Source organism: Stegostoma tigrinum, chromosome 24, assembly GCF_030684315.1.
Source record: "Stegostoma tigrinum isolate sSteTig4 chromosome 24, sSteTig4.hap1, whole genome shotgun sequence".
Taxonomy (NCBI): Eukaryota; Metazoa; Chordata; class Chondrichthyes; order Orectolobiformes; family Stegostomatidae; genus Stegostoma; species Stegostoma tigrinum.
The window spans coordinates 47414086-47439323 of NC_081377.1; the positions used below are offsets into that span (position 1 = coordinate 47414086).

General features: G+C 42.0%; 1 protein-coding gene across 4 annotated transcripts in view; it reads left to right on the forward strand.

Annotated features, from left to right (window-relative positions):
• LOC125465102 (syncoilin-like) overlaps window positions 1-22873 on the forward strand; it is a 40399-nt gene extending 17526 nt beyond the window's left edge. For all 4 annotated transcript variants that reach the window (XM_048558237.2, XM_048558238.2, XM_048558240.2 and 1 more), the window contains exons 3-4: window positions 7216-7340; window positions 18764-22873. In XM_048558237.2, coding sequence (XP_048414194.2) covers window positions 7216-7340; window positions 18764-18818 — 180 coding nt within the window. In that variant the 3' untranslated portion in view covers window positions 18819-22873. The remainder of the gene's footprint in view (window positions 1-7215; window positions 7341-18763) is intronic.
• The last annotated feature ends 2365 nt before the right edge of the window (window positions 22874-25238 follow it).

Below are 25238 nucleotides of genomic sequence, written 5' to 3' on the forward strand. Positions count from 1 at the left end.
CTTCCATTATTCCAAAAAGACATTGCCCCCACCCCAACATTGAATAACAGGGTTCATGGATTTCAGTGTTAGTTTGGCATCAATTATGTTGGGACTAGTATAGATTGAGTAGTACTAATTCAAAGGACAGAAGGGCCTCTCCTGTGGTGTTTGATTCTGTATATATCCCTGTAATTAGCAGCTTCTGTTTCTAGGTTTATACCCCAGACAGGGCTGTTAGTGACAGGTAATAAATGCTGGCCAACCAATGACACACATCCCACAAAATGAATACATTTTTAAAAAAAATTACAGAACTGAATTCAGATACCAAGGATGAAATTTGAAGCCCTATCACCAGGGCCTAATCCTGGGCCTCTGAATTCTAGTCTAGTGACATCTCTACAACACCGTCATCTGATCCTGCTAGAGTAAGGGAGTGTTAGTCATATTGAACAATGAATTGGTGAGACCATACTCACAGTAATGTACACACTTTGGTCTCCTTATGTAATAGTGATGTACTAGTATTAGACTTATACAGCATCAGAGACCATTCAGAGAAGCTTCACCAGCTAGATTTGTGGAATGAATGAGAAAATGTTGGGCAGATTTGGTCTGAACTCATCGGCATTTGGAAGCGTAGGAACTGACCTTATTGAATCATATACGATTCTAAATAGAAATTTAGTAAACATGAGTAAACATGAAGATGAACTATCTCTGTCTGACGGACCTTGTATAATTAATCATACCCCTGATCACCATGGTGTCTGAGCTGTCTGAAGGTACTCTCTTTCAGGTGAAGGGTCTACATCGCGACTTGTAGAGTCTGTCGTAGGAGAGGAAAACCACCCAGATGGTCTATTGAGAACAGGCTCCAATATTAAACAAAATGTCATTTGTTGCAGGATAGCAACAAGTCATGCTGATGTGATGAACATTGTGACAGACTAAGTGGGAGATTCAGATTGTGTGTCCTTTGGCTTTGAACTAGTTATTATCCAGCCAAGTACATATGAACAACATCATTGTGGATGGTGCTTAAGACACTGTTAGAGCTCATAGTTTCCAATGAGAGTCCAAGTTTCACGTGAAAAGCTTCAGAATGTCTTAACTTATACAGTTTAAACTTAGAGTGCACATGCCCCAACCGCCACCCCCCAATCACCTTGTTTGTTATTGGTCAGTACGGCTGAGGTATCCCTTCATAATTGGCTCTCTGCGACACCATCTTTACACAGTTCAAGCTTGCCTCGGAAATGTACTTGCTCTACACAGTTTAACTGTTGCTAATCTTTAATCCAAAGGATGTACAGCTACGCCCAGCAATTTCAATGTATTTCCAATTAAGCTAACCATATCACTGAACGACAAAGAGATGGACAGGTTTGTGGTCCACCTCTCATTCTCCATAGTTTCATGATGTTACCAGACTCTCTTATCTCCCTTACAAAGGCTTTTCACATGGATACTGTATTCCAGTAACATTTGCCAGCTGCGCTGTGGTAACTGCCAATTAATGGGTTTGCCTATTACTTCAGGACCTTTTAAATTGCTTATTACAGGAAATACAAAACAGTGGTGATTTTGATCAGTTCCAACAAAGTTATGTGGTTACACCAGTTGTTAAAATTTCTTAGCTAACAAGTTGAGTTCAAATTGTGTTCATTCAGTCCACATTCCAATGTCTGAAAATTTCTGTACCTACGATTCCTTTCTCTGTGTAATGATAATGGGGGGCTGCATTTACTGTCTGAAACTGGTTTGAATCTCTTCATCTAACGCTGTCAGTAATTTTTTTGTATATAAGTGGATCTATAACTACTTTGGGTTCCGTATCTATGATTATCTGAAGGATCTTAACTAAACCCTACTCTTAATATTAGAACATATAGAACATAAAACATCACAGCGCATTGTAAATAATTCACAAGAAATAACTAAGTAGTGTGAAACGTTCTTATCTATGTCTTTTGCATGAGCAACTGCAGCTGCATATTCTGTCTCAGTCCAGTAACCTTGAGTCTAGACAGCTACTATTGTTCTACTTGTGAAAACTACATTAAGCAAACAGTTTTTCCCAAGCCTTCTAACTACTGCCAGCCATGTTCTGCTACATGAGCCAGAGGCAGCCATTGGCCATTTTGAGCTACTCAGTCATGGGCATCCCTAACAGGCACTCCCCAGCATTAATCCTTTCAGCCTCCTACATAGTCATATAATATCACTCCCAAACCTTTCCCATGATGAATGCTTATATATTTTGGTTCATAGTACATATATGTTCTATAATATACATATATATAATTACTTTTACCACAACTCCACCTCCCCAAGTCTCTGACTAAATGTCTCAAGGTTTCACTTATGTCCCAGAAGGATTCAACTAGATAACATTTTACTGCTTAGATTTCCTTCACATAATGATGGCATCATCAGCTATACTCCCAATTACAGGAGAAGCGCATGGAAATATGCAGCTTCTGATCCAGTATCGAATTTGAAATTATTCTATATCCTTAAAATCTTCTTCAACAAAATGTTCAACTCTGTGTTCAAATTGGCCCATTTCTGAAATGAAATCTTCCTGGCAATGTTATTACTGACAAAGGCCTAGTAATATTATTAGACTATTAAACCAGAGACCCAGGTAATGTCCTGGAGAATTTGGGTTCAAATCCCAGCATGGCAGATTGGTGGAATTTGAATTCAATTAAGAATTTGGAGTTAAGGGTCTAATGATGATCTTGAATCCATTGTCATTTTTCAGAAAATCCATTTAGGTTCACTAATGTCCATTAGGGAAGGAAACTGTCATCCTTACCTGGTCAGGCCTACATGTGACTCTAGACACACAGCAATATGGTTGACTCTTACTGCCCTCTGGGCAATTATGCATGGGCAATGCTTCCATCCTGTTAGTGAATGTTAAAGAAAAAATCTTGCCAACAACTTTCCTGGAACAATTTCTGTTTCCTTGAAAAATGTCACTCAATAAATCGCTCCATTTTTAGCTTTAACAAACAATTCCCTTTCTAATTACAGTTTCAATAAGTTACCCTCAATATTCACGTCTGTATGAAATGAGTTCCCTTCCTTTAATCATTTTTTCCAAATAACTCCTACTGTGTGCAATTTGAATAATTGCTTTTCACCTTTACCGTTGTTTAATTTAATTTTCTTCTTCCATTAGATTTATAATCATAGAATGTTTACAGTACAGGTAGAGGCCATTCAGCCCATTGAGACTACACCAACCCTCTGAAGAGCATTTCCAGATAGACCCACCCTGACCCTGTAACCCCACCTTTTCCCATGGCTAACCCACCTAGCCTGCACATCCTTAGACACTCTAGGACAATCTGGCTTAGCCAATCAACCTAACCCTCACATCTTTGGATGGTGGGAGGAAATCAGAGGAAGCCCACACAGACACAGGGAGAATGTACAAACTCCATATTGAGTGTCACCTGAGAATGGAATCAAACCCAGGGCTTTGGTTCTGTGAGGCAGCAGTGCCAACCACTGTGCCATAACTTTGTGTGCATAGGTTTATAATCTGCCCCTTTATCATTCTGGCTCTGCGCTGTTCCCAAGTCCGAAGCCTCATTTTCAAATGCCTTTGTGCTCTTTGATTTCCCTTACTGTCGAACTGCCTTGTGTTACCCACACTCTATGAGCTGGAAGTACATTTTTTCACTTCTCACTATCCCAGCCTGGAAATGTGTCCCCTTGGCCACCAGAGATTTTACCTCACTCACCGATCCTCTGATGTCCAGATCACCAGCACCCAATGTAATCTGGAACTTCCTGAGAGATCAATAACCAATTCTGGGGAGATCTGAGCTCTTCCTGCTGCAGTGTCTCTCTCATCAGGTCTGAAGTGCTTTTACCACTGACTGTAGAAACTCATAGACCTCATAGAAACCTAGAAAACTCTAAACAGGACTAGACAGAGTGAACTCAGGAAGAATATTCCCAATGACCCAGGGAGTCCAGAAGCAGAGTTCACTATCTAAAGGCCATTTAGGACTGAGAGGAGAAGAAAGTTCTTCACCCACAGAGGGGTGAGTCTGTGGAATTCTCTGCCACGGAAAGCAGTTGAGGCCAAAACATTGAACGTTTTCAAGGAAATATCAGATATAGTTCTTGGGCTAAATGGATCAAAGGGTATGAGGAGAAAGTTGAAATAGGGGCCTGAGTTGGATGATCAGCCATGTTCATATTGAATAGTGCAGCGGGTTGAAAGGTCAAAATGGCCTAGTCCTCCTCCAGGTTTCTGTGTAAACTTTGTTGAATTTTACCCCAAGTTTCCCCTCTGAAGGGCCGGTGAAAATTGAGTTTTCCCACCTTCGTGACTGAATGTGCAGCTTCTTAAATCGGTGTCTGAAGATATTACCAGCCCCTCACTGCTCCCACAGTGTAGAAACAGAGCCCTCACCAGGTGTCACTATGATGTATGGACACTCCATATCCTGCTCATGAGAAGGACAATTTGCTGCTACCATTCCCTTTCCTGGTAGGGATCTACAACACAACCTGCTTTGCCTGATGTGGAACAGAGAAACTCCTTGGTAATCAAAGAGGCTCTTGTCTTAACAAGATTTAAGGTGGTAGGAGGAAGGTACAGAGGAGACGTTAGAGGGAGGTTCTTCACCTAGAGAGTTGTGAGCGCATGGAATAGTTTACCAGTGGTAGTCGTGGAGGCGGAGTCATTAGTGACATTTAAGCAACTGCTGGACATGCACATGGACAGCAGTGAATTGAGGGGAACGTAGGTTAGGTTATTTTGTTTTTGGATTAGGAGTATTCCACGGCACAACATCGTGGGCCAAAGGGCCTGTACTGTGCTGTACTTTTCTATGTTCTTTGTTCTATGGAGTTTGTTGCAGATAGCAACAAAAAGTTCAATAATAATGACAGACATTGTGACAGAGACTATGAGACACCCAGGTGGGTCAGTCTTATTTCTTTCCTGTCCCTGAGCACTGATGAGATCATCAAAGTAGGTAATATTAAAGGCACTCTTTGACATTAACTATTTCAGGTCCTTAAATAACAAAGGAACAGAACATAGAACATTACAGCACAGTACAGGCCCTTCGGCCCTCGATGTTGTGCCAACCTGTCATACCAATCTCAAGCCCATCTAACCTACACTATTCCATGTACGTCCATATGCTTATCCAATGACGACTTAAATGTACCTAAAGTTGGCGAATCTACTACCGTTGCAGGCAAAGCGTTCCATTCCCTTACTACTCTCTGAGAAAAGAAACTACCCCTGACATCTGTCCTATATCTTGCACCCCTCAATTTAAAGCTATGCCCCCTCGTGCTCGCCGTCACCATCCTCGGAAAAAGGCTCTCCCTATCCACCCTATCTAACCCTCTGATTATTTTATATGTCTCAATTAAGTCACCTCTCAACCTTCGTCTCTCTCACGAAAACAGCCTCAAGTCCCTCAGCCTTTCCTCGTAAGACCTTCCCTCCATACCAGGCAACATCCCACTAAATCTCCTTTGCACCCTTTCCAAAGCTTCCACATCCTTCTTACAATGCAGTGACCAGAACTGTACGCAATACTCCAAGTGCGGCCGCACCAGAGTTTTGTACAGCTTCACCATAACCTCTTGGTTCCAGAACTCGATCCCTCTATTAATAAAAGCTAAAACACTGTATGCCTTCTTAATAGCCCTGTCAACCTGGGTGGCAACTTTCAAGGATCTGTGTACCTGGACACTGAGATCTCTCTGCTCATCTACACTACTAAGAATCTTACCATTAGCCCAATATTTTGCCTTCCAGTTACTCCTACCAAAGTGCATCACCTCACACTTGTCCACATTAAACTCCATTTGCCACCTCTCAGCCCAGCTCTGCAGCTTATCTATGTCTCTCTGCAACCTATGGCATCTCCAGGAGATACAGGACTGTAGTCACATCACAGATTAGAATCTTACAGGCAGAGAGAGAATGGGAGACAACCAGGCAGGTAGTGCAGGAGTCCCCTGGGTCTACCACGCTTGCTAATTCCATTTGGAAACTGGAAGAGTTATGCTTCATCAGCGAGTGCAGCCAGAGAAAAATCCATGGCACCAAGGAATGGAAGGGTAATAGTGTACGGGGATTCCACAGTCAGGAGATCAGACAGACAACATGAAAACACAACCCCAGGATGGTGTGCTGCCTCCCGGTTACTGGGGCCAAGGCTGTCACAGAGTGGCTGCAGGAAATCCTGCTAAAGGGAGTGATCCACGTTGGTGCCAACATCAGTAAAAAGAGGGAGAATGTCCTGAAAACAGATTTCAGACAGACACGAAAAAAATTGAAGGGCATGATCCCAAGAACAGCAACCTTAGGATTATTCCTAGACAAGAAGGAAAAGGAGTGGAGATAGACCAATAATCTAAGATGGGATCAGTACATCAGTAAAGGAGGATCTTTAGTCTGGAGGAAATGAGGAGTCTGTTTGGCAGGAACTAAGAAAAAGCAAAGGACAGCAGACATTGTTGGGATAATTTCAAGGCTACCAATTAATTAGTAGTGATTGAAGGAGACAAAATATTAATCAGGAGATGAAAGAAACTTGTAGCATACACAACATTCATCATGGGTTCAATTTGCATATAGGTTGGGTAAACTAAATGGGACTGGAAAATATATTAAAAAGTTGTACATAAGTAACGGATGGTCTTTCAAAAACCATTACATGGCTTACAGCAATTGTCCATTCATTCAATGTGCAAAAATCAATCACTGCAATCATGGCACCAAAAACCTAAATGGATAGATGTTGTAGACACATGGAAGATGCTCTCCCGGCTTGGGGACTCTAGAACCGGGGGCCAAATTTAAATACCAAGGGGATGACATTTAGGACCAAGGTTGAGTTCTTTTTTTAATACAGAGGGCTATGGAAGCTCAGTCCTTGAGTATGTCTAAAAGTAAAGGTTAATAATTTTTTGATTATCAGTGGTGTAGACGGTCATGGGAGTAACATGAGCAAAAGGCATTGAAGAGTTTGATCAGCCATGATCATATTGAATGGCAGAGCAGGCTCGATTGGCCTACTCTTGTTTCTAAAGCAGCTCAATTTGTTTTACTGCACCATGACAATGGAGGTCAAACTTCTGTAATGTATACTTCTGCAGCATTATTGTCTTAATATGTGTAATATTCTTCAAATGCTTTAAAGTATCACATAAAATGGAGATTTATAATTTTAACAGGAACAAAAAAGGGAGCTGCAAGAAAAAGTCAGCCTCTTGAAAACTGAACTTGATGTGCAGAAGCAAAAGAACAACAACATTAAACAATTGAAAGAGAGTCTCTCCGAGGAATTATTTGTTTACAAGTAAGTGTTAGATCCACATTTAAAACTAGCGGCAGTTTGAAAATCACGTCAGTTGAAAAGCAATGTTTTTAAAAGCTTTTACCATGAAATAAAATAATTGAATATTTAAAGGTGGGTTTAATAGATTGATGACTAAAAAAGGAATCAAAGGTTGTAAGAAGTAGGCAAAAGAGAAGAGTTGATACTGTAATCAGAATGGCCACAAACTCATTGAATGGCAGAATAAGCTCAAGGGACTGAAACAGCCTCTTCCTGTTACTAATTTATCCATTTGTGTGAAAAAGATTTCATCTAGATGATGCTTCCCAAAACTTATACTGGGAATAAAAATGTATAATACCATTCCATTTTCACAACAATGACACGAAGCAAGTGAAATTTTCTACCAGTAATGAGAGTCTAAACAATTAAATAATGCTATTTCCTCATCCTATCTATTCTTAATTCCTTGCCTGATTTATCTAAATTAAACTCCCCTCTCATCCAATTGCCATCTTGCACCCATTTCTCCCTAACTGTTGTCCCTCCTCATGATCCACACAAACCATTTCTAACAGTTAAAACTCATGCTTCTCAAAGGGGAGACCAATCAGATACTGAAAAAGCCCAAGGGATGGAGGGAGCAGGGTGGGGAGAGGGTGTACACCCAGTGGGTCTGGGTGGGATGCTGCAAGGGGGCGGTGTGGACTTGTTGGGCCGAAGGGCCTGTTTCCACTGTAGGGAATCTAATCTAAACTCACTCCTTTCAATAGGTATTTTCTGAATTTACAAAAACGTAGGTTAACATTATTAGGCTATTTAAGCAGTCAAAGTGAATCAAGCTTATCATGCAGGAATCTCTTGGGGCCCAATCACAAATGGGTTTTCTGCATTGGAAGCCAATGATGGTTTTTGAGGGAACACAGACAGACCTGACTGTGTAGGAGGGGAGAAATAAGGAAGCACAAACAATAGTGACAGAGGAACAGACAGGTGTTTCTGTGGCCACAGACACAATGGTACCAATGATACAGATAGTATGAGGGATGAGCTCTTGCATTAAGAACTCAGGGATCTAGACAGTAGACTAAAGAGCAGAACTATTATAGTTGTTATCTCAGCATTACAAATGATGCGCTAGGGAGTACAAAAATATAAAAACAGGTCAGATGAATACATAGAACATAGAACAGTACAGCACAGAACAGGCCCTTCAGCCCACAATGTTGCGCCGACCATTGATCCTCATGTATGCACCCTCAAATTTCTGTGACCATATGCATGTCCAGCAGGAATTGACACAGGTGGGAAGCTTTTAGATTCTGGGATCACTGGGACTGTTTCTGGGGAAGGTGGGACCTCAGTATGACTGCAGTGTGACCAGGAGTGAGAACTGAACCTCCAGGAGTACTGTGTTTAGTAAGCGCAGAAAGAAAGGAAAAAGCAGTGGAGTTTCATAACTAATTAAAGAAGATGCAAACACAAAATTGAGCAGAGATATTAGCTCAGACAATGTAAAAGCTGTGTGACTAGAGTTGAGAAATACCAAGGGCTAAAAAACATTAGTAGGGACTGTTTGTAGACCACCAGACTCTAGCAGTGATGTTGGGAATCACAAATAACAGGAAAGTGGTAAAGGAAAATCTGAAATTACAGGTGATTTTAATCTGCATGTACACTGGGCGAATCAAATTAGTCACAATACCATAGAGGAGGAATTCCTGCACCAAAATGATGAGGAACCAACTGGTGAACAGGCCACCTTAGACTGGGTATTATGCAATGAGAAAGGAATAATTAGTAATATTGTTGAGAGAGATTCATTGGGGATGAGTGACTGTAATATAACAGAATTCTTCATCAAGATGGAGAGTGAGGTAGTTCATTATGACACTAGGATCCTGAATCTTAAATCAAGGAAACTACAATAGTATGAAGCGTGATTTGCCTATGCTGGATTGGGAAATGTTACTGAAAGGAATGACAGTGTATAAGGCAATGACAGACATTCAAAGAGTAAATGGAAGAATTACAAAAACTGTTTACTCCTGACTGGTGTAAGAATTCAAGGAAAACAGGCACCAAACCATAGCTTTCGAGGGAAATTAGAGATAGAATGAGATGCAAAAAAAATGTACAAATTGGCAAGAGAAAGCAATAAATCTGAGGATTGGCAACAGTTTAGAAGTCAGCAAAGAAGGACTAATGGATTGATCAAGAAGGGGAAAATAGAGTACAGTAATCTTATGGGGAACCTAAGAATTGACTCTAAAAGTTTCTATAGGTATGTAAAGAGAAAAACGTTGCTGAAAACTAAGACAGGTTCTTTACAGTTAGATTCAGGGAACTTATAACAGAGAACAAAGAAATAGCTTATGAACTAAATACATACTTCACTTTTGCTTTCACAAAGAAGGACTTGAATAACGCCCCAGAAATGATGGGAAACACAAGGTTTGGACACAGGGAGGAACGAAAACAATCTTCCTGAGTAGAGAAGTCGTGCTGAAGAAATTGATAGGATTGAAGGCTGATAAATCCACAGACTCTGATAATCTACATCTCAGCGTATTTAAGGAAGTGGCTGTAGAAATAGTGGATGCATTGGGCGCTCATCATCCAAGTTTCTTTAGATTCTGGAACAGTTCCTACAGATCGAAGGATAGTTAATGTAATCCCATTAACGAAAAAAGGAGTCAGAGAGAAAAAGACTGTGTGTCTGACATTGGCAATGGGGAAGATGCTAAAGTCCATTATCATGGATTTTATAGCAGAGCACTTACTAAATCACAGCTACAGAAGCTTCCATTGTCGAGGAAGATCTGCCTACTGAGTCAGTATGGGTGGAAATTAGGAACAGCAAGGGAGTAGTCACCTCGTTAGGGGTTTACTACAGGCCCCCCAATAGCAGCAGGGAGATTGTAGAAAGCATAGGTCGACAGATTTTGGAAAAGTGTGGACGCAGTAGGGTTGTTGTAATGGGTGACTTTAACTTTCCTAATATTGATTGGAACCTCCTTCGAGCAGAAGATTTGAATGGAGCTGTTTTTGTAAGGTGTGTTCAGGAGGGTTTCCTAACGCAGTACGTTGACAGGCCGACGAGGGGAGAGGCCATTCTAGACTTGGTGCTCGGAAACGAGCCGGGGCAGGTATCAGATCTTGTGGTGGGAGAGCATTTTGGTGATAGTGACCATAACACTCTCTCATTCTACATAGCTATGGAGAAGGAGAGGATTAGGCAGAATGGGAGGATATTTAATTGGGGAAGAGGAAACTATGATGCGATTAGACACGAGTTAGGAAGCATGGACTGGGAGCAGTTGTTCCATGGTAAGGGAACTATAGACATGTGGAGATGGTTTAAGGAACAGTTGTTGGGAGTGATGAGTAAATATGTCCCTCTGAGACAGGCAAGAAGGGGTAAGATAAAGGAACCTTGGATGACGAGAGCGGTGGAGCTTCTAGTGAAAAGGAAGAAGGTAGCTTACATAAGGTGGAGGAAGCTAGGGTCAAGTTCAGCTAGAGAGGATTACATGCAGGCAAGGAAGGAGCTCAAAAATGGTCTGAGGAGAGCCAGGAGGGGGCACGAGAAAGGCTTGGCAGAAGGAATCCGGGAAAACACAACGGCATTTTACACTTACGTGAGGAATAAGAGAATGGTCAAAGAAAGAGTAGGGCCGATCAGGGATAGCATAGGGAACTTGTGTGTGGAGCCTGAGGAGGTAGGGGAAGCCCTAAATGAGTTTTTTGCTTCTGTCTTTACGAAAGAAACGAACTGTGTAGTGAATGAAACCTTTGAAGAGCAGGTGTGCATGCTGGAATGGATAGAGATAGAGGAAGCTGATGTACTGAAAATTTTGTCAAACATTAAGATTGACAAGTCGCCAGGCCCGGATCAGATTTGTCCTCGGCTGCTTTGGGAAGCGAGAAATGCAATTGCTTCGCCACTTGCGAAGATCTTTGCATCCTCGCTCTCCACTGGAGTCGTACCTGAGGACTGGAGAGAGGCAAATGTAACTCCTCTCTTCAAGAAAGGAAATAGGGAAATCCCCGGCAATTATAGACCGGTAAGTCTCACGTCTGTCGTCTGCAAGGTGTTAGAAAGGATTCTGAGGGATAAGATTTATGACCATCTGGAAGAGCATGGCTTGATCAAATACAGTCAACACGGCTTTGTGAGGGGTAGGTCATGCCTTACAAACCTTATCGAGTTTTTTGAGGATGTGACTAGTAAGGTTGATGAGGGTCGAGCTGTGGATGTGGTGTATATGGACTTCAGTAAGGCATTTGATAAGGTTCCCCATGGAAGGCTCATTCAGAAGGTCAGGAGGAATGGGATACAGGGGAACTTAGCTGCTTGGATACAGAATTGGCTGGCCAACAGAAGACAGCGTGTGGTAGTAGAAGGAAAATATTCTGCCTGGAAGTCAGTGGTGAGTGGGGTTCCACAGGGCTCTGTCCTTGGGCCTCTACTGTTTGTAATTTTTATTAATGACTTGGACGAGGGAATTGAAGGATGGGTCAGCAAGTTTGCAGACGACACAAAGGTCGGAGGTGTCGTTGACAGTGTAGAGGGCTGTTGTAGGCTGCAGCGGGACATTGACAGGATGCAGAGATGGGCTGAGAGGTGGCAGATGGAGTTCAACCTGGATAAATGCGAGGTGATGCATTTTGGAAGGTCGAATTTGAAAGCTGAGTACAGGATTAAGGATAGGATTCTTGGCAGCGTGGAGGAACAGAGGGATTTTGGTGTGCAGATACATAGATCCCTTAAAACGGCCACCCAAGTGGACAGGGTTGTTAAGAAAGCATATGGTGTTTTGGCTTTCATTAACAGGGGGATTGAGTTTAAGAGTCGTGAGATCTTGTTGCAGCTCTATAAAACTTTGGTTAGACCGCACTTGGAATACTGCGTCCAGTTCTGGGCGCCCTATTATAGGAAAGATGTGGATGCTTTGGAGAGGGTTCAGAGGAGGTTTACCAGGATGCTGCCTGGACTGGAGGGCTTATCTTATGAAGAGAGGTTGACTGAGCTCGGTCTCTTTTCATTGGAGAAAAGGAGGAGGAGAGGGGACCTAATTGAGGTATACAAGATAATGAGAGGCATAGATAGAGTCGATAGCCAGAGACTATTTCCCAGGGCAGAAATGGCTAGCACGAGGGGTCATAGTTTTAAGCTGGTTGGTGGAAAGTATAGAGGGGATGTCAGAGGCAGGTTCTTTACGCAGAGAGTTGTGAGAGCATGGAATGCGTTGCCAGCAGCAGTTGTGGAAGCAAGGTCATTGGGGTCATTTAAGAGACTGCTGGACATGCATATGGTCACAGAAATTTGAGGGTGCATCCATGAGGATCAATGGTCGGCACAACATTGTGGGCTGAAGGGCCTGTTCTGTGCTGTACTGTTCTATGTTCTATGTTCTATGTTCTAAACAGTAGTAGAAACAGGCACAATCTACGTGGATTTACAAAACAGAAATCATACTTGACATATTTACTGGAATTCTACAAGGATGTACCACTAGAGTTGATCAAGGGGAGCCAATGGACATGCTTATTTGGACTTTCAGAAGACTTTCAACAGATTCCCACACAAGATTAATGTGAACGACTAAAGTGTATGCGATAAGCGGGCAGTGTATTGAAATGGCAGGAAACAAAGAGTAGGAATAAAAGGGTCTTTTTCCAAATGGCAGACAGCGGCTAGTGGGGTTTCGCATGGATTAGTGCTTAGACCCCAGCTATTCACAACATGTAATAATGAACCAAAGGTAAAATCTCCGCATTTGTAGATGACAATAACGCTGGGTGGAAGGGTGAGCTGTGGGGAGGATTCCGCGTGATTTGAGGCTGAGTGAGTGGGAAAATTCATGGCAGGTGCAGTATGATGTGGATTAATGTGAGGTTATCCATTTTGGTAGCAAAGATAGGAAGGCAAATTAATACTTGAATGACTATAAATTGAGAGAGGGGAATGTTCAATGAGACCTGAGTGTTCTTGTGCTACAGTTGCTGAAACTAAGCACACAGCAGCAGCTGGCAGTATGCTGGCCTTCATACTGAGAGTATTCACGTACAGGAACAAGGATATCTAACTATAGTCATACAGGACATTGATGAGACCACACTGAGAATATTGTTTGCAGTTTTGGCCCCCTTAGGTAAGAAAGGATGTTCTTGCTATACAGAGAGTGCAGCCAAGATTTACCAAATTGATTCCTGGGATGACAGGACAGATGCACTAGGAGAGATGGAGTTGGTCGCATTTACATTCACCAAATTTAGAATAATTGGATGGATCTCAAAGAAGCCAATAAAATTCTAATAGGACTAGACAAGTGAGATGCAGGAAGGACGTTCCTGTTGGGTGTAGGGGGAGGAGTCCAGAACTAGGATCAGAGTTTAAGCATAAAGGTAAATCTTTTAGGACTGAGGCGAGGAGAAATCTCTTCACCCACAGAGTGATGAGCCTGTGGAATTCACTATCATGGAAAGTTTCACTATCACAGAAAGTGGCTGAGGCCAACACATGTGTTTTCAAGAAGGAGGTAGATATAGGCCTTGTGGCTCAGAGATATGTGGAAAGGGCAAGGTTAAGGTATTGAGCTCAACGATCAGCTGTGATCATATAAATGGTAGAACAGTCTCAAGGGGCTGAATGGCCAACTCAATCTCGTGGGTGCAGGGACATCAGGAGGACAGAGGAGGGTGTGAAAGAGGAGGCGGTGTTGCATTATCAATTAAGAAGTCAGTTACTGCAGTGGGGAAGGATAATATCTTGAAAGCATCATCCACTGGGGCTTTGTGGGTGGAGCTTAGGCAGTCACATTGTTAGGAGTGTATTGTAGGTTCCCATACAGTCAGCAGGTATGTAGTCAATTCACGAAGGTACGTACAAACAAAAATAGGGTGATAATCAAAGTATGAAGACTTTAGAAGGAACTTTTTATGTCAACATACAGATGGCCTATAAGGGACAGTACAGTGTTGGACTGGATTCTGAGGTATGAAACTGGACAGGTGTTTGAGGTGACAGTGGAAGAACATCTTAGTGGTAGTGACCACAGCACCATTTGCTTTACATTTGTTATGGAAATAAGAAAAATGATCCACTAAAAAAGGCTTCAGATTGGGGTAGGCAGGTTTTATTAAAATAAAGTAGGACGTGACCAAAATAGACTGGGAACCACAACAGCTGCTAGTGGTTAAACCCACAGCAGAACAGTGAGGCATTCAAATATGCACTGGGAGGAATACAGGTCCAACATGTTCCCTTTAGAATGAAATGTAGGAGCAACAAGCATAAAGAACCCTGGATGTGTAGAAATATCCATGGCAGAGTAAAACCGAAAAGAGACAGAGCTAGTACAAAGAAGGAACGAAAGCAGTATGCAAAGTATAGGGGAGTTCAAGAAAGCAATTTAGAGGAGAAGGGTGTGAAAAAACACCAGTGGACAAGATTAGGCAGAATCCCAGGAAATTCTACAAGTACATCAAGGGGAAGAGAGTAACCTGGGAAAGAGAAGTGTCTATTAGGGACCAAGGGGGGCAATCTGTGTGTGAAGCCAAAGAGCATTGGCAGAATCTTAAATGAGTACTAAATATCTTAATCAGGAGGTGGAGGATGGAAGTACAGAATTCGAGAAGATAGACTATGAAATTGTTAAGCAATTGGTATAAGCAATGAGAAGGTATTGGAGAACAAAAACCAAAAGAACTGTGGGTGTTGTAAATCAGGAACAAAAACAAAGTTGTTGGAAAAGCTCAGCAGATCTGGCAGCAGCATCTGTGGAGGAGAAAACAGAGTTAACGTTTCGGGTCCAGTGAGGTTTTGGGTTCTGAGGAAGGGTTACTGGACTCAAGAAGGTATTGGGAGGTTTTGGTGGATTTGAAAGGGGACAAGTGACCAGGTCCAGAAAAGTTGTAACCCAGGCTGTTGTGGGAGATAAGGGAGGAAATAAGGGTCCGACCCAATTTTTAATCATGTATGGCCACAGGGGAAGTGCCAGAGGACTGCAAATGTAGTTCCACTTTACAAGAAGGATGGTAGACATAGACCAGGGAGCCCTCAACCAGTGAGTCTAACATCAGTGGGAGGAAAACTGTTGGAAAAAATAGTAAAAAGAAAAAATTAATGAACATTTAGAGAAGTAAAGTTTGACCAGGGATAGTCAGCATGGCTTTCTCAGAGGAAGGTCATATCTAACATTTCTAGTTGAGATCTATGACGAGGTGACCAAGTCTGTAAATGAAGGTAGGGCAGTTGATTCAATTTACCTTGATTCCAGCAAGGCCGTAAGACATGATCCCACATGGGAAACTGATAAAGGTAAAAGCCCATGGAATCCAGGGTAACCCAGCAAATAGGATCCTAAATTGTCGGAGCTAGAAGGTGGTGGGAGGAGATTGCCAAGCCTTTGGCATTGATCTTTAACTCGTCATTGTCTACAGGAATAGTGCCAGGCAACTGGAGGATAGCAAATGTGGTCCCCTGTTCAAGAAGGGGAGTAGAGACAACCCTGGTAATTATAGACCAGTCAGCCTTACCTCAGTTGTTGGTAAAGTGTTGGAAAAGGTTATAAGAGATAGGATTTATCATCATCTAGAAAAGAATAAATTGATTAGGGATAGTCAGTGCGTTTTTGTGAAGGGTAGTTCGTGCCTCACAAACCTTAGAGTTCTTTGAGAAGGTAACCAAACAGGTAGATGAGAGTAAACCGGTTGATGTGGTTTATATGGATTTCAGCAAGGTGTTCAATAAGGTTCCCCACAGTAGACTATTGTACAAAATGCGGAGGAATGGGATTATGGGAGATATAGCAGTTTGGATCGGAAATTGGCTTGCTGAAAGAAGACAGAGGTGGTAGTTGATGGGAAACGTTCATCCTGGAGACCAGTTACTAGTGGTGTACCGCAAGGGTCAGTGTTAGGTCCACTGCTGTTTGTCATTTTTATAAATGACCTGGATGAGGGCGTAGAAGGTTGGTTTAGTAAATTTGCAGACGACACTAAGGTCGGTGGAGTTGTGGATAGTGACGAAGGATGCTGTAGGTTGCAGAGAGACATAGATAAGCTGCAGAGCTGGGCTGAGAGGTGACAAATGGAGTTTAATGCGGACAAGTGTGAGGTGATGCACTTTGGTAGAAGTAACCGGAAGGCAAAGTTCTGGGCTAATGGTAAGATTCTTAGTAGTGTAGATGAGCAGAGAGATCTCGGTGTCCATGTACACAGATCCTTGAAAGTTGCCACCCAGGTTGACAGGGCTATTAAGAAGGCATACAGTGTTTTAGCTTTTATTAATAGAGGGATCGCGTTCCGGAACCAAGAGGTTATGCTGAAGTTGTACAAAACTCTGGTGCGGCCGCACTTGGAGTATTGTGTACAGTTCTGGTCACCGCATTATAAGAAGGATGTGGAAGCTTTGGAAAGGGTGCAAAGGAGATTTAGTGGGATGTTGCCTGGTATGGAGGGAAGGTCTGACGAGGAAAGGCTAAGGGACTTGAGGCTGTTTTTATTAGAGAGAAGAAGGTTGAGAGGTGACTTAATTGAGACATATAAAATAATCAGAGGGTTAGATATGGTGGATAGGGAGAGCCTTTTTCCTAGGATGGTGACAGCGAGCACAAGGGGGCATAGCTTTAAATTGAGGGGTGAAAGATATAGGACAGATGTCAGAGGTGGTTTCTTTACTCAGAGAGTAGTAAGGGAATGGAACGCTTTGCCTGCAACGGTAGTAGATTTGCCAACTTTAGGTACATTTAAGTTGTCATTGGATAAGCATATGGACGTACGTGGAATAGTGTAGGTTAGATGGGCTTAAGCTCGGTATGACAGGTCGGCACAACATCGAGGGCCGGAGGGCCTGTACTGTGCTATAATGTTCTATGTTCTATGTACCATGTCACTGTACCAGTCTCCTACAGCACTCGCTCAGTCCCATATACTCCAGCTCATGGCAGAGGGGAGGTGATGGCTTACTGGTATTATTGCTGGTTTCAACTAACAAGTGGAATTAACCCAGGCAATGCTCCTGGGACCTGGGCCACAGCAGACAGTGGAATTTGAATTCAATAAAAATCTGGAATTGGGAGTCTAATAATGATCATGAATCCATTGTTGATTGTCAGAAAATCCCATCTGATTCACTAATATCGTTTAGGGAAGGGAACTTCCATCCTTACCTGGTCTGGCCTGCATGTGACTCCAGACCCACAGCAATGTGGTTGACCCTTAACTACCCTCTGGGCAATTAGGTTTGGGCAATAAATGCCTTTATTCTGTGAATACATTTATTAAAATCATCTGCATACCCCTTTACAGCTGCTGTGCCAACTCGTACATCCCCAACAACACCCTTTGCCATTCCATCTCCATGTAACTCACCTGTTACAGCATGGACTGTAATCAGAAGGCATCCTGACAAGAAATAAAGTTAGCAGTCTATTGATAATGGCACTGTTGAAAAACATATTCAAGAAGTTTGTTCAACTCATTCTTGATGGAAGCAAACAGTTCAGTTTAGTGCTAAGTTGCCGTGTCAGAAAACTTCTGTTCAATAGGTAGTTGGAGCTATTTACCAAATTTTCCAATTGTCTTTGTGATAATGACATTTTGGAAAATTAGTCATAAGAGCACAAGTCTACAATGGAATCATCATGAGAACAGAAGATCTGCAATGGCTAACACTTTCTTTACTCCACTATATCTACTGGACACCTTTTTGGTTTCTTTGCCAGTCCCAATGAGTCTTTTGTACTTTTAATACACAGGCATGCCTCTTCATGACCCCAAAGGGCACCTTACTTCCATCCATCAAAGGAGGCCCTGGACAACATCCAAAAGGGTAGATGTATGAACCACTCCTACAATCTTGACCCTCCCGTCCCAACAAACAGCCAAACCATGCACCTAATTCCTTTACTCATTCCTCCATGGCCATTCATGCGTCATGCCAAATTAATGCCAACTTACACCCTTCACTCTTACGCCATTCATCTACCCTGCCAACTCACTGAGTATCCACAAGTACTCATGCACAAAGGAGAGACATGTTTTTCTGTTCCTGTATTTTCTATATAGTAGCCTACGTGGCATTGAGGAAAGCACTCTAATTCATAAATGTTTTGGCACTTATCACTTTTTGACATGTTTTGAACAAGTCGGACAGTTCTGTGGGGTTAATCAATTTTTATGTATAAGCCCCTGCAAAAGTAACTACTTTTAAAGTGCAACAATCCTTCCCACAATCCTTGGTTTTAACAGACTCCTTTACCCTTCCAGCCCACAATCAAAAATACAGAAAAATAAAGACATGGCCCTTACAAATGCAGTTGTGATCTCATTCTTTTCTAGTTTCCTTGAGAAGGTTGAAGGGAGGAATTCACTAAAGATAATTCAGTTCTACTTTCTATTTGAAAAGTGTCTTGACAATGTGTTTTCCTTTGCAGGGAAAGTTTAACAGCATTTGGAACTCTTACTGAATCTTCAAACAAGCTGGATTAAAGAATTCAAAATAATCAGCATGTCAAGAAAGTTGTTTAAGTACTAGTCACATGCATTTTTCCAATTAAGTTGCTCAAGGGACTTGCTTAGGCATTATTTCAAAAGAGTATCTCTTACTTATATATAAGTGAGTTCTCATAGCATCTTTACTCATCTAACATCCCACATAGTCTCATTAAATGGGAGAACAGATTGAGAGCCTGTTTTCCTTGTACTTCACAGCATTTTAAAACAAAATAAGACTCAAGGGCAATGAGGGACAGGCACTAAATGCTGGACAGCAGTGACGTCCACATCTCACAAGAGAATAAAAAACTCAGCCACAAAAGATGATGCAAGGTCACCAGATCAAAAGGCTACCATAAAAGGGATGTAAATGTAAAATACAATTGATTTTCAATTCTGAAGCATAAGACAGTAAGGCATTGTTTATTCCTTTCTCGAGTTAGAATTAGGTTTTATTGTCACATGTATTCAAGTACAGGAGGACAGTGAAAAATGTATAATGTCATCATTTTAGGTACAAAAACCCGAATTCTTAGAAAACATCCGTTTTAGATGCAAAAGCCAAAACAAACATCTAAGAAACAAAATACAGAATTAAAAAAAAAATCAAAAGCAGATATACAACAAGAGCCAAGAAGGAGGGGTGAGGCGTTCAGATCTAAAAGTCTTATCTCTATAACCAAGCCTCCTTCCTCAAAGCCTTGAGTCTCAGTGCTGCTGCCAATGCAGACTCTTGGAACTCACTCCCACAGGTACTTGGAAGTCAATCTCACTGCTGCCACTAACCGTCAGAACTCATTCCCTATGTTGCCTCCCGACCTTATGCCAACTCCTAATTTCTTCCAGGTAGGCTTTCATGATAAAAGATTGTATTGTAACATAGCAGAAACTGTTTTTGATAACAATATGGTTTGAGAAATAAAAGTGAATTATATAGTAAACTGTGTGTTAGGGTCACTTGTGGGACTTGCCCCATTCAGTGACTCCTGTCCCTGACTGAGGTAGCTAGATGAATGTTTCCCAGGCCCTGGCATTTTTCCAACATGGAATCAAAGATTGATTTATTAATAAAACATTTAAAATATGGGGGAATTACACCACTATTCCACCGTACATACAACTTGCCAGGAGATTAAAGATGACAGAATAGCAGATAGGCTAGAAATTACACATTTTGGTAAATCCACAGGAGTTTTAAAAAATCAGTTGATGTGAATTATAACTTCATTAAGGTCACTATGTAATAACAGCTTTCTTGGTGAGCTGGGCTTTGTCATCTTTGTGGTCAGTTGGCTTGCCGAGCTAGTTTGTTATTCCGCAGACGTTTCATTACCCAGCTGGGTAATATCAGCAGTGTAGCCCCCGATGAAGCACCATTATATTTTCCCACCTGTTATTTAAACTCTGGTGTCCGTTGAGCTGGATGATCTCACGTCCGGTTTTCCTTCACAATGGAGTGTATAAGGGGTCTAGCTCTGTGTGTTAGTTTATGGATTTCTTCATGGAGAAACAAGCCTCTAAGAATTCCCCTGCTTGTCTATGCTGGGCCTGTCCCAGGATCCTGGTGTTGTCCCAATCAAACTGGTCATTTTCCTCATCCATGTGGATGAAAATGTGGGAGTATTGGTCGTGTCTATTTGTTGCCAGTTGATGTTCATGTACTCTTGTGGTTAATTTCCTTCTTGTCTGTCCAATGTAATGTTTGTCGCTGTCTTTGCAGGGAATCTTGTATACGACATTGGTCCTGTCCACTATGGGCAGCGGGCCTTTGGTTCAGGTGAGCAGTTGGCGAAAGGTTGATGTGGGTTTGTGTGTTACTCTGATGCCCAGTAGTTGGAGGAGTCTTGTGGTCAATTCAGATGTGCTCTTGACGTAAGGTAGTGTGATGAGTGTGTCAGAGCATGCAGTGTCTTCCTGGTGTTACTAGTGTAAGAGGCATCTTCTGACCCAGTTTTTTTTCGGGTATCTGTTGTCTTTGAACACTTGGAAGAGGTACTCCTCTTCTCTTTGACGTCGTTCTGTGTTGCTGCAGTATGTTGTTGCCTGTTTAAATAGAGTTTTCACGCAACTTAGTTTGTGTGTTAGGGTGGTTGTTATTGAAATTTAGTGCTTGTTCAGTGTGTGTGGCTTTCCTGTGTACCTTTGTTAGAAATTCCCCTTTGGCCCTGTGCTCCACCATGGAATGGGAGCTGTTAGTTCTTTTCCTCTTCTCTGGTGAATCTGATCCCGGTGGGGGTGTTATTTATTAGTTTATGTGTCTCCCCTAGTTTGGTCCATTTAACAACGACGAAGGTGTCATCCACGTAGCGTATGCATAGTTTCAGTTGGATTAGGGGAAGGGCCACGCTTTCAAGTCTCTACATCACTGCTTCTGCTATTAGTCTGGAGATAGGTGACCCCATGGGTGTCCCTTTGGTCTGTTCGTAGATTTGGCCATTGAAGGTCGTGAGGCATAGATCCAATAGTTTCTTTTGGGGTGGTGTCATTGGGATCATGTCCTTATTTTGTATGGTGCCAGTGTTTCTCTTGCTAGTGGTATGTCTATCAGTGTGACTAGGGCAGTAACATCAAATGATACTATGGTCTCCTCGTTGTCTATTCTTGTCCTTGATGGAATTGAGGAACTCCTCGGCTGAGTGGGGTTACTTGCAGACGAGGTGCTTTAGTCTCCTTTGTAGCTCCTTGGCTAATTGATGCGATAGGGTGCCTGGCAGGGAGACTATAGGTCTGAGGGTTACTTCCACTTTATGCACCTTCAGGAGGCCAGAGAATTGGGGTGTGTTAGTTCCTTCTGATTTCATTCATAAGAAGTCTGTTTGGTTGATTTGTCCGGTCTGTTTGAGTCTCCTTAGTGTATCAAATATCTTGTTGCCTGGTTGTGGTGTCAGGTCTATCTCCACTTGCTGGTATGTGTTCTCGTCAGCTTGTAATGTCTGTGCTTTGGACAGGTTGTCCCGTTTGCTGTGAGTTGTCTGTGGAACAACGAACTAGCTCAGCGAGCCAACCAACCACAACATTCACAATCTGAGCTACAAATCTACTCAAAAACCTTTGTCATCTTTCTTTGTGCAACATTCAGGCCTCTTTCCATTCAGTAATTTGAAATCAAAAGTAAATGGTGCAAGTCAGGATTCCAACTCAGTGTAGAGTATTGCTTTCCCTATGGAATCAAACAGCAACCAAGATAAAGTCAGATTTGTATATTTAAACAACTCAACAAACTCAGATGTCATCATGTGAAAAAGACAGGCATTTCAAAGGCTGAGGAACCACTTTGGTGAGCAAATTATAAAGTCATTAAGTTTCAGTTTAGCTCCCCACATTTCCATTGCAGGTGAAGAGGTAGTACAAATCACTAGCACCTATTTCAATATAATGGGTTTTGAAGCTTTCCTTCATCCAGAGTAGACAAAGACCTTGAGATAGTAGGAACTACAGGTGCTGGAGAATCTGAGATAACAAGGTGTAGAGCTGGATGAACACAGCAGGCCAAGCAGGATCACAGGAGCAGGAAAGCTGAAAAATTTCTGAAGGGACCAGAGCCAAAACTTCAGCTTTCCTGCTTCTCTGATGTTGCCTGGCCTGCTCTGTTCGTCCAGCTCTACACCTTGCTATAGAACATAGAACATAGAACATTACAGCACAGTACAGGCCCTTCAGCCCTCGATGTTGTGCCGACCTGTCATACCGATCTCAAGCCCATCTAACCTACACTATTCCATGTACGTCCATATGCTTATCCAATGACGACTTAAATGTACTTAAAGTTGGCGAATCTACTACCGTTGCAGGCAAGGCGTTCCATTCCCTTACTACTCTCTGAGTAAAGCAACTACCTCTGACATCTTAGACAAAGACCTTTGTGTAAGGTTTCGAAGGAACATCTACACAATGCAGGGAGCTCAGAAGCTTCTGGAAGTTGGAACATATAATTGCCTTGGCTGCTTTAGGAGTCCAGCAAAGGTTGTCCATTTTTAACACAAACAGAAATATAGAACAAAGTTTTCTTTGGAGTTTCTCTTCATGTCCTCAGTCCATCACACTTTCAAAACAGGTTAAAGAACTGGTAGAGGAAACAAGTGGAAGAGCTGGAGATGTATAGACTTTTAATAACTTGTTTTCTTTCAGATTGAAATAAAAAAAATTCTTTAAAAACCATTCATTTGCAACATAGCTGAATATAATAACAGAGTAGGAGGCATTTTTGACTTACCAGCAAAATCATCCCTCCAAGAATACTTTGCCTTACGAAGGGATTGATTTTGATTATTTTGATTACAGAAGATTAAGGACAAATCTAATGCAGGTATTTGACCTGATTAATTTGACCTGACAATGTCGATAAAACAAATTAATGGTCTCTGGCAAAGAGAATTCAGGATACAGTGGCATAACCTTAAACAATTAGGTTATTTTGAGAGAAACGTCAGAACACACTGATGACAAAGTTTAGTGAAAAATCAGGTACTCACTCCCAAAAGCTGTTCTGGTGAAGCTGTTTGAAAATGCCAAGACTGAAATTGAAGCATATTAGGCAGGCAGACCTAATGAGGCAGTAGATGGAATAAATATATGGATTAGTTTAGAATCAGGTGGATATTTTTACAGTGAATCTGCAGGAGGTACAAGAACCTAATATGATTTGCTTCTAAACAATACAAATTCCCACCTGAATATGATGTTAACATTTCAATTGATTGAATTTAGTTTAGCGATAATCAGCATTAAATATCCTGCACAACCATTTAGTCCAGATATTGAAATAAGTTTTTGTACCAAACAACAAAGAATCTAAGACTGACGCCTGTGGAACACCACTAAATAGCGGTCTCCATTCTGAAAAAGACACCCTTCCAACACATACCCTCTCTCTTCTATGATCAAGCCCGTGTTGTATCCATCTAGCCAGCCCACCCTAAATCCCATTTGATTTTAGTTTTTGTACCAATCCGCCATCAGGGCCTTTATCAAATGCCTTACTGAAGTCCACACAAATTACATCCGCAGCTTTTCCCTCATTAATTATTTTTGAGTTATTTTGGAGAGGTGACAATCAGGTTGGTGAGACATGACCTCCCCCATACAAAATCATGCTACCTGTTGCAAACTAGTCCCATTTTCTTCCAAATGTGCATATATCCGGCTCCTCAGTATATTCTCCAAGAACTTCCCCACCACATATGTCAGACTCACCTGCCTACAATTTCCTGGATTATCCCTGCTTCCTTTCTTAAATAAGGGAGCAACATTGGCTAATCTCTAGTCCCCTGGAATCTCACCTGTGGCCAAAGAAGATGTAAAGATATCTGCTAATGCCCCAGCTATTTCTACACTTGCCTCTCACAGCAATCTGGGATAGATCCCATCTAGCCCTGGGAACTTGTCTAACTTAATGCAATGTAGGATACCCAAAACTTCCTCTTTTAATATATTGACATTCTCTAGCATGTTCACACACTCTTCCTTGACCTCAACATCAGTCATGTCCTTCTCCTTGGTGAATATTGATACAAAGTACTTATTAAGGGTCTCTCCCACTTCCTGTGACTCCACGCATAAACTCCCTCCTTTGTTCTTGAGGGGGCCTACTCTTTCCCTTACTACCTTCTTTCTTCTAATACATTCATAAAAAGCCTTGGGATTCTCCTTGACTGTGTTTGTGAAAAACGTTTCCTAGTCCCCTTCAGCCTTCCTAACTCTGCACTTAAGTTCCTTCCTAATTTCTTTATGCCCCTCAAGGGCTTTGTCAGTTTGTAGCTGTCTAGACATATCGTATGCTTCCTTTTCCCTTCTGATGAAGTTCACGACTTCCCTTGTTATCCATGGTTCCTGAATCCTTCCATTCCGATGCTGCAGTGCTGCAGGGCATGTGTATCCTATACTTTAATCAACTGGTCTTTAAAAGCCTCCCACATGCCAGATGTAGATTTGCCCTCAACTAACTTCTCCCAATCCACATTCCACACTTCTTGTCTAATTTGGATGTAACTGGCCCTTGCCCAATTAAACATCTTCACCTGAGGGCCATTCCTGTCCTTGTTCACAACTACTCAAAATCTTTTTCATAGAAGATTCATAGAATTTTTACAGTGTGGAAATAGGCCCTTCAGCCCAACAAGTCCAAAACGCACATCACAGCATCCCACCTAGACCCAACCCCCTATAACCCACCTAATCTACGCATCCCTATGGGCAACACTTATGGAGTTATGGTCACTAAGCTCAAAATGCTCTCCAACTGAAACATCAATCATCTGCTCTGGCTCATTCCCAAGGACCAAGTCTATTATGGCCTTCTCTGCAGTTGGATTGTCAACATACTTCTCAAAAGCCCTGCGGGACACATATAACAAATTGCTTTCTTCTGGGCCCCTGGCTCGAAGAGAATCCCAGTCAGTAAGCAATAATAAGGTG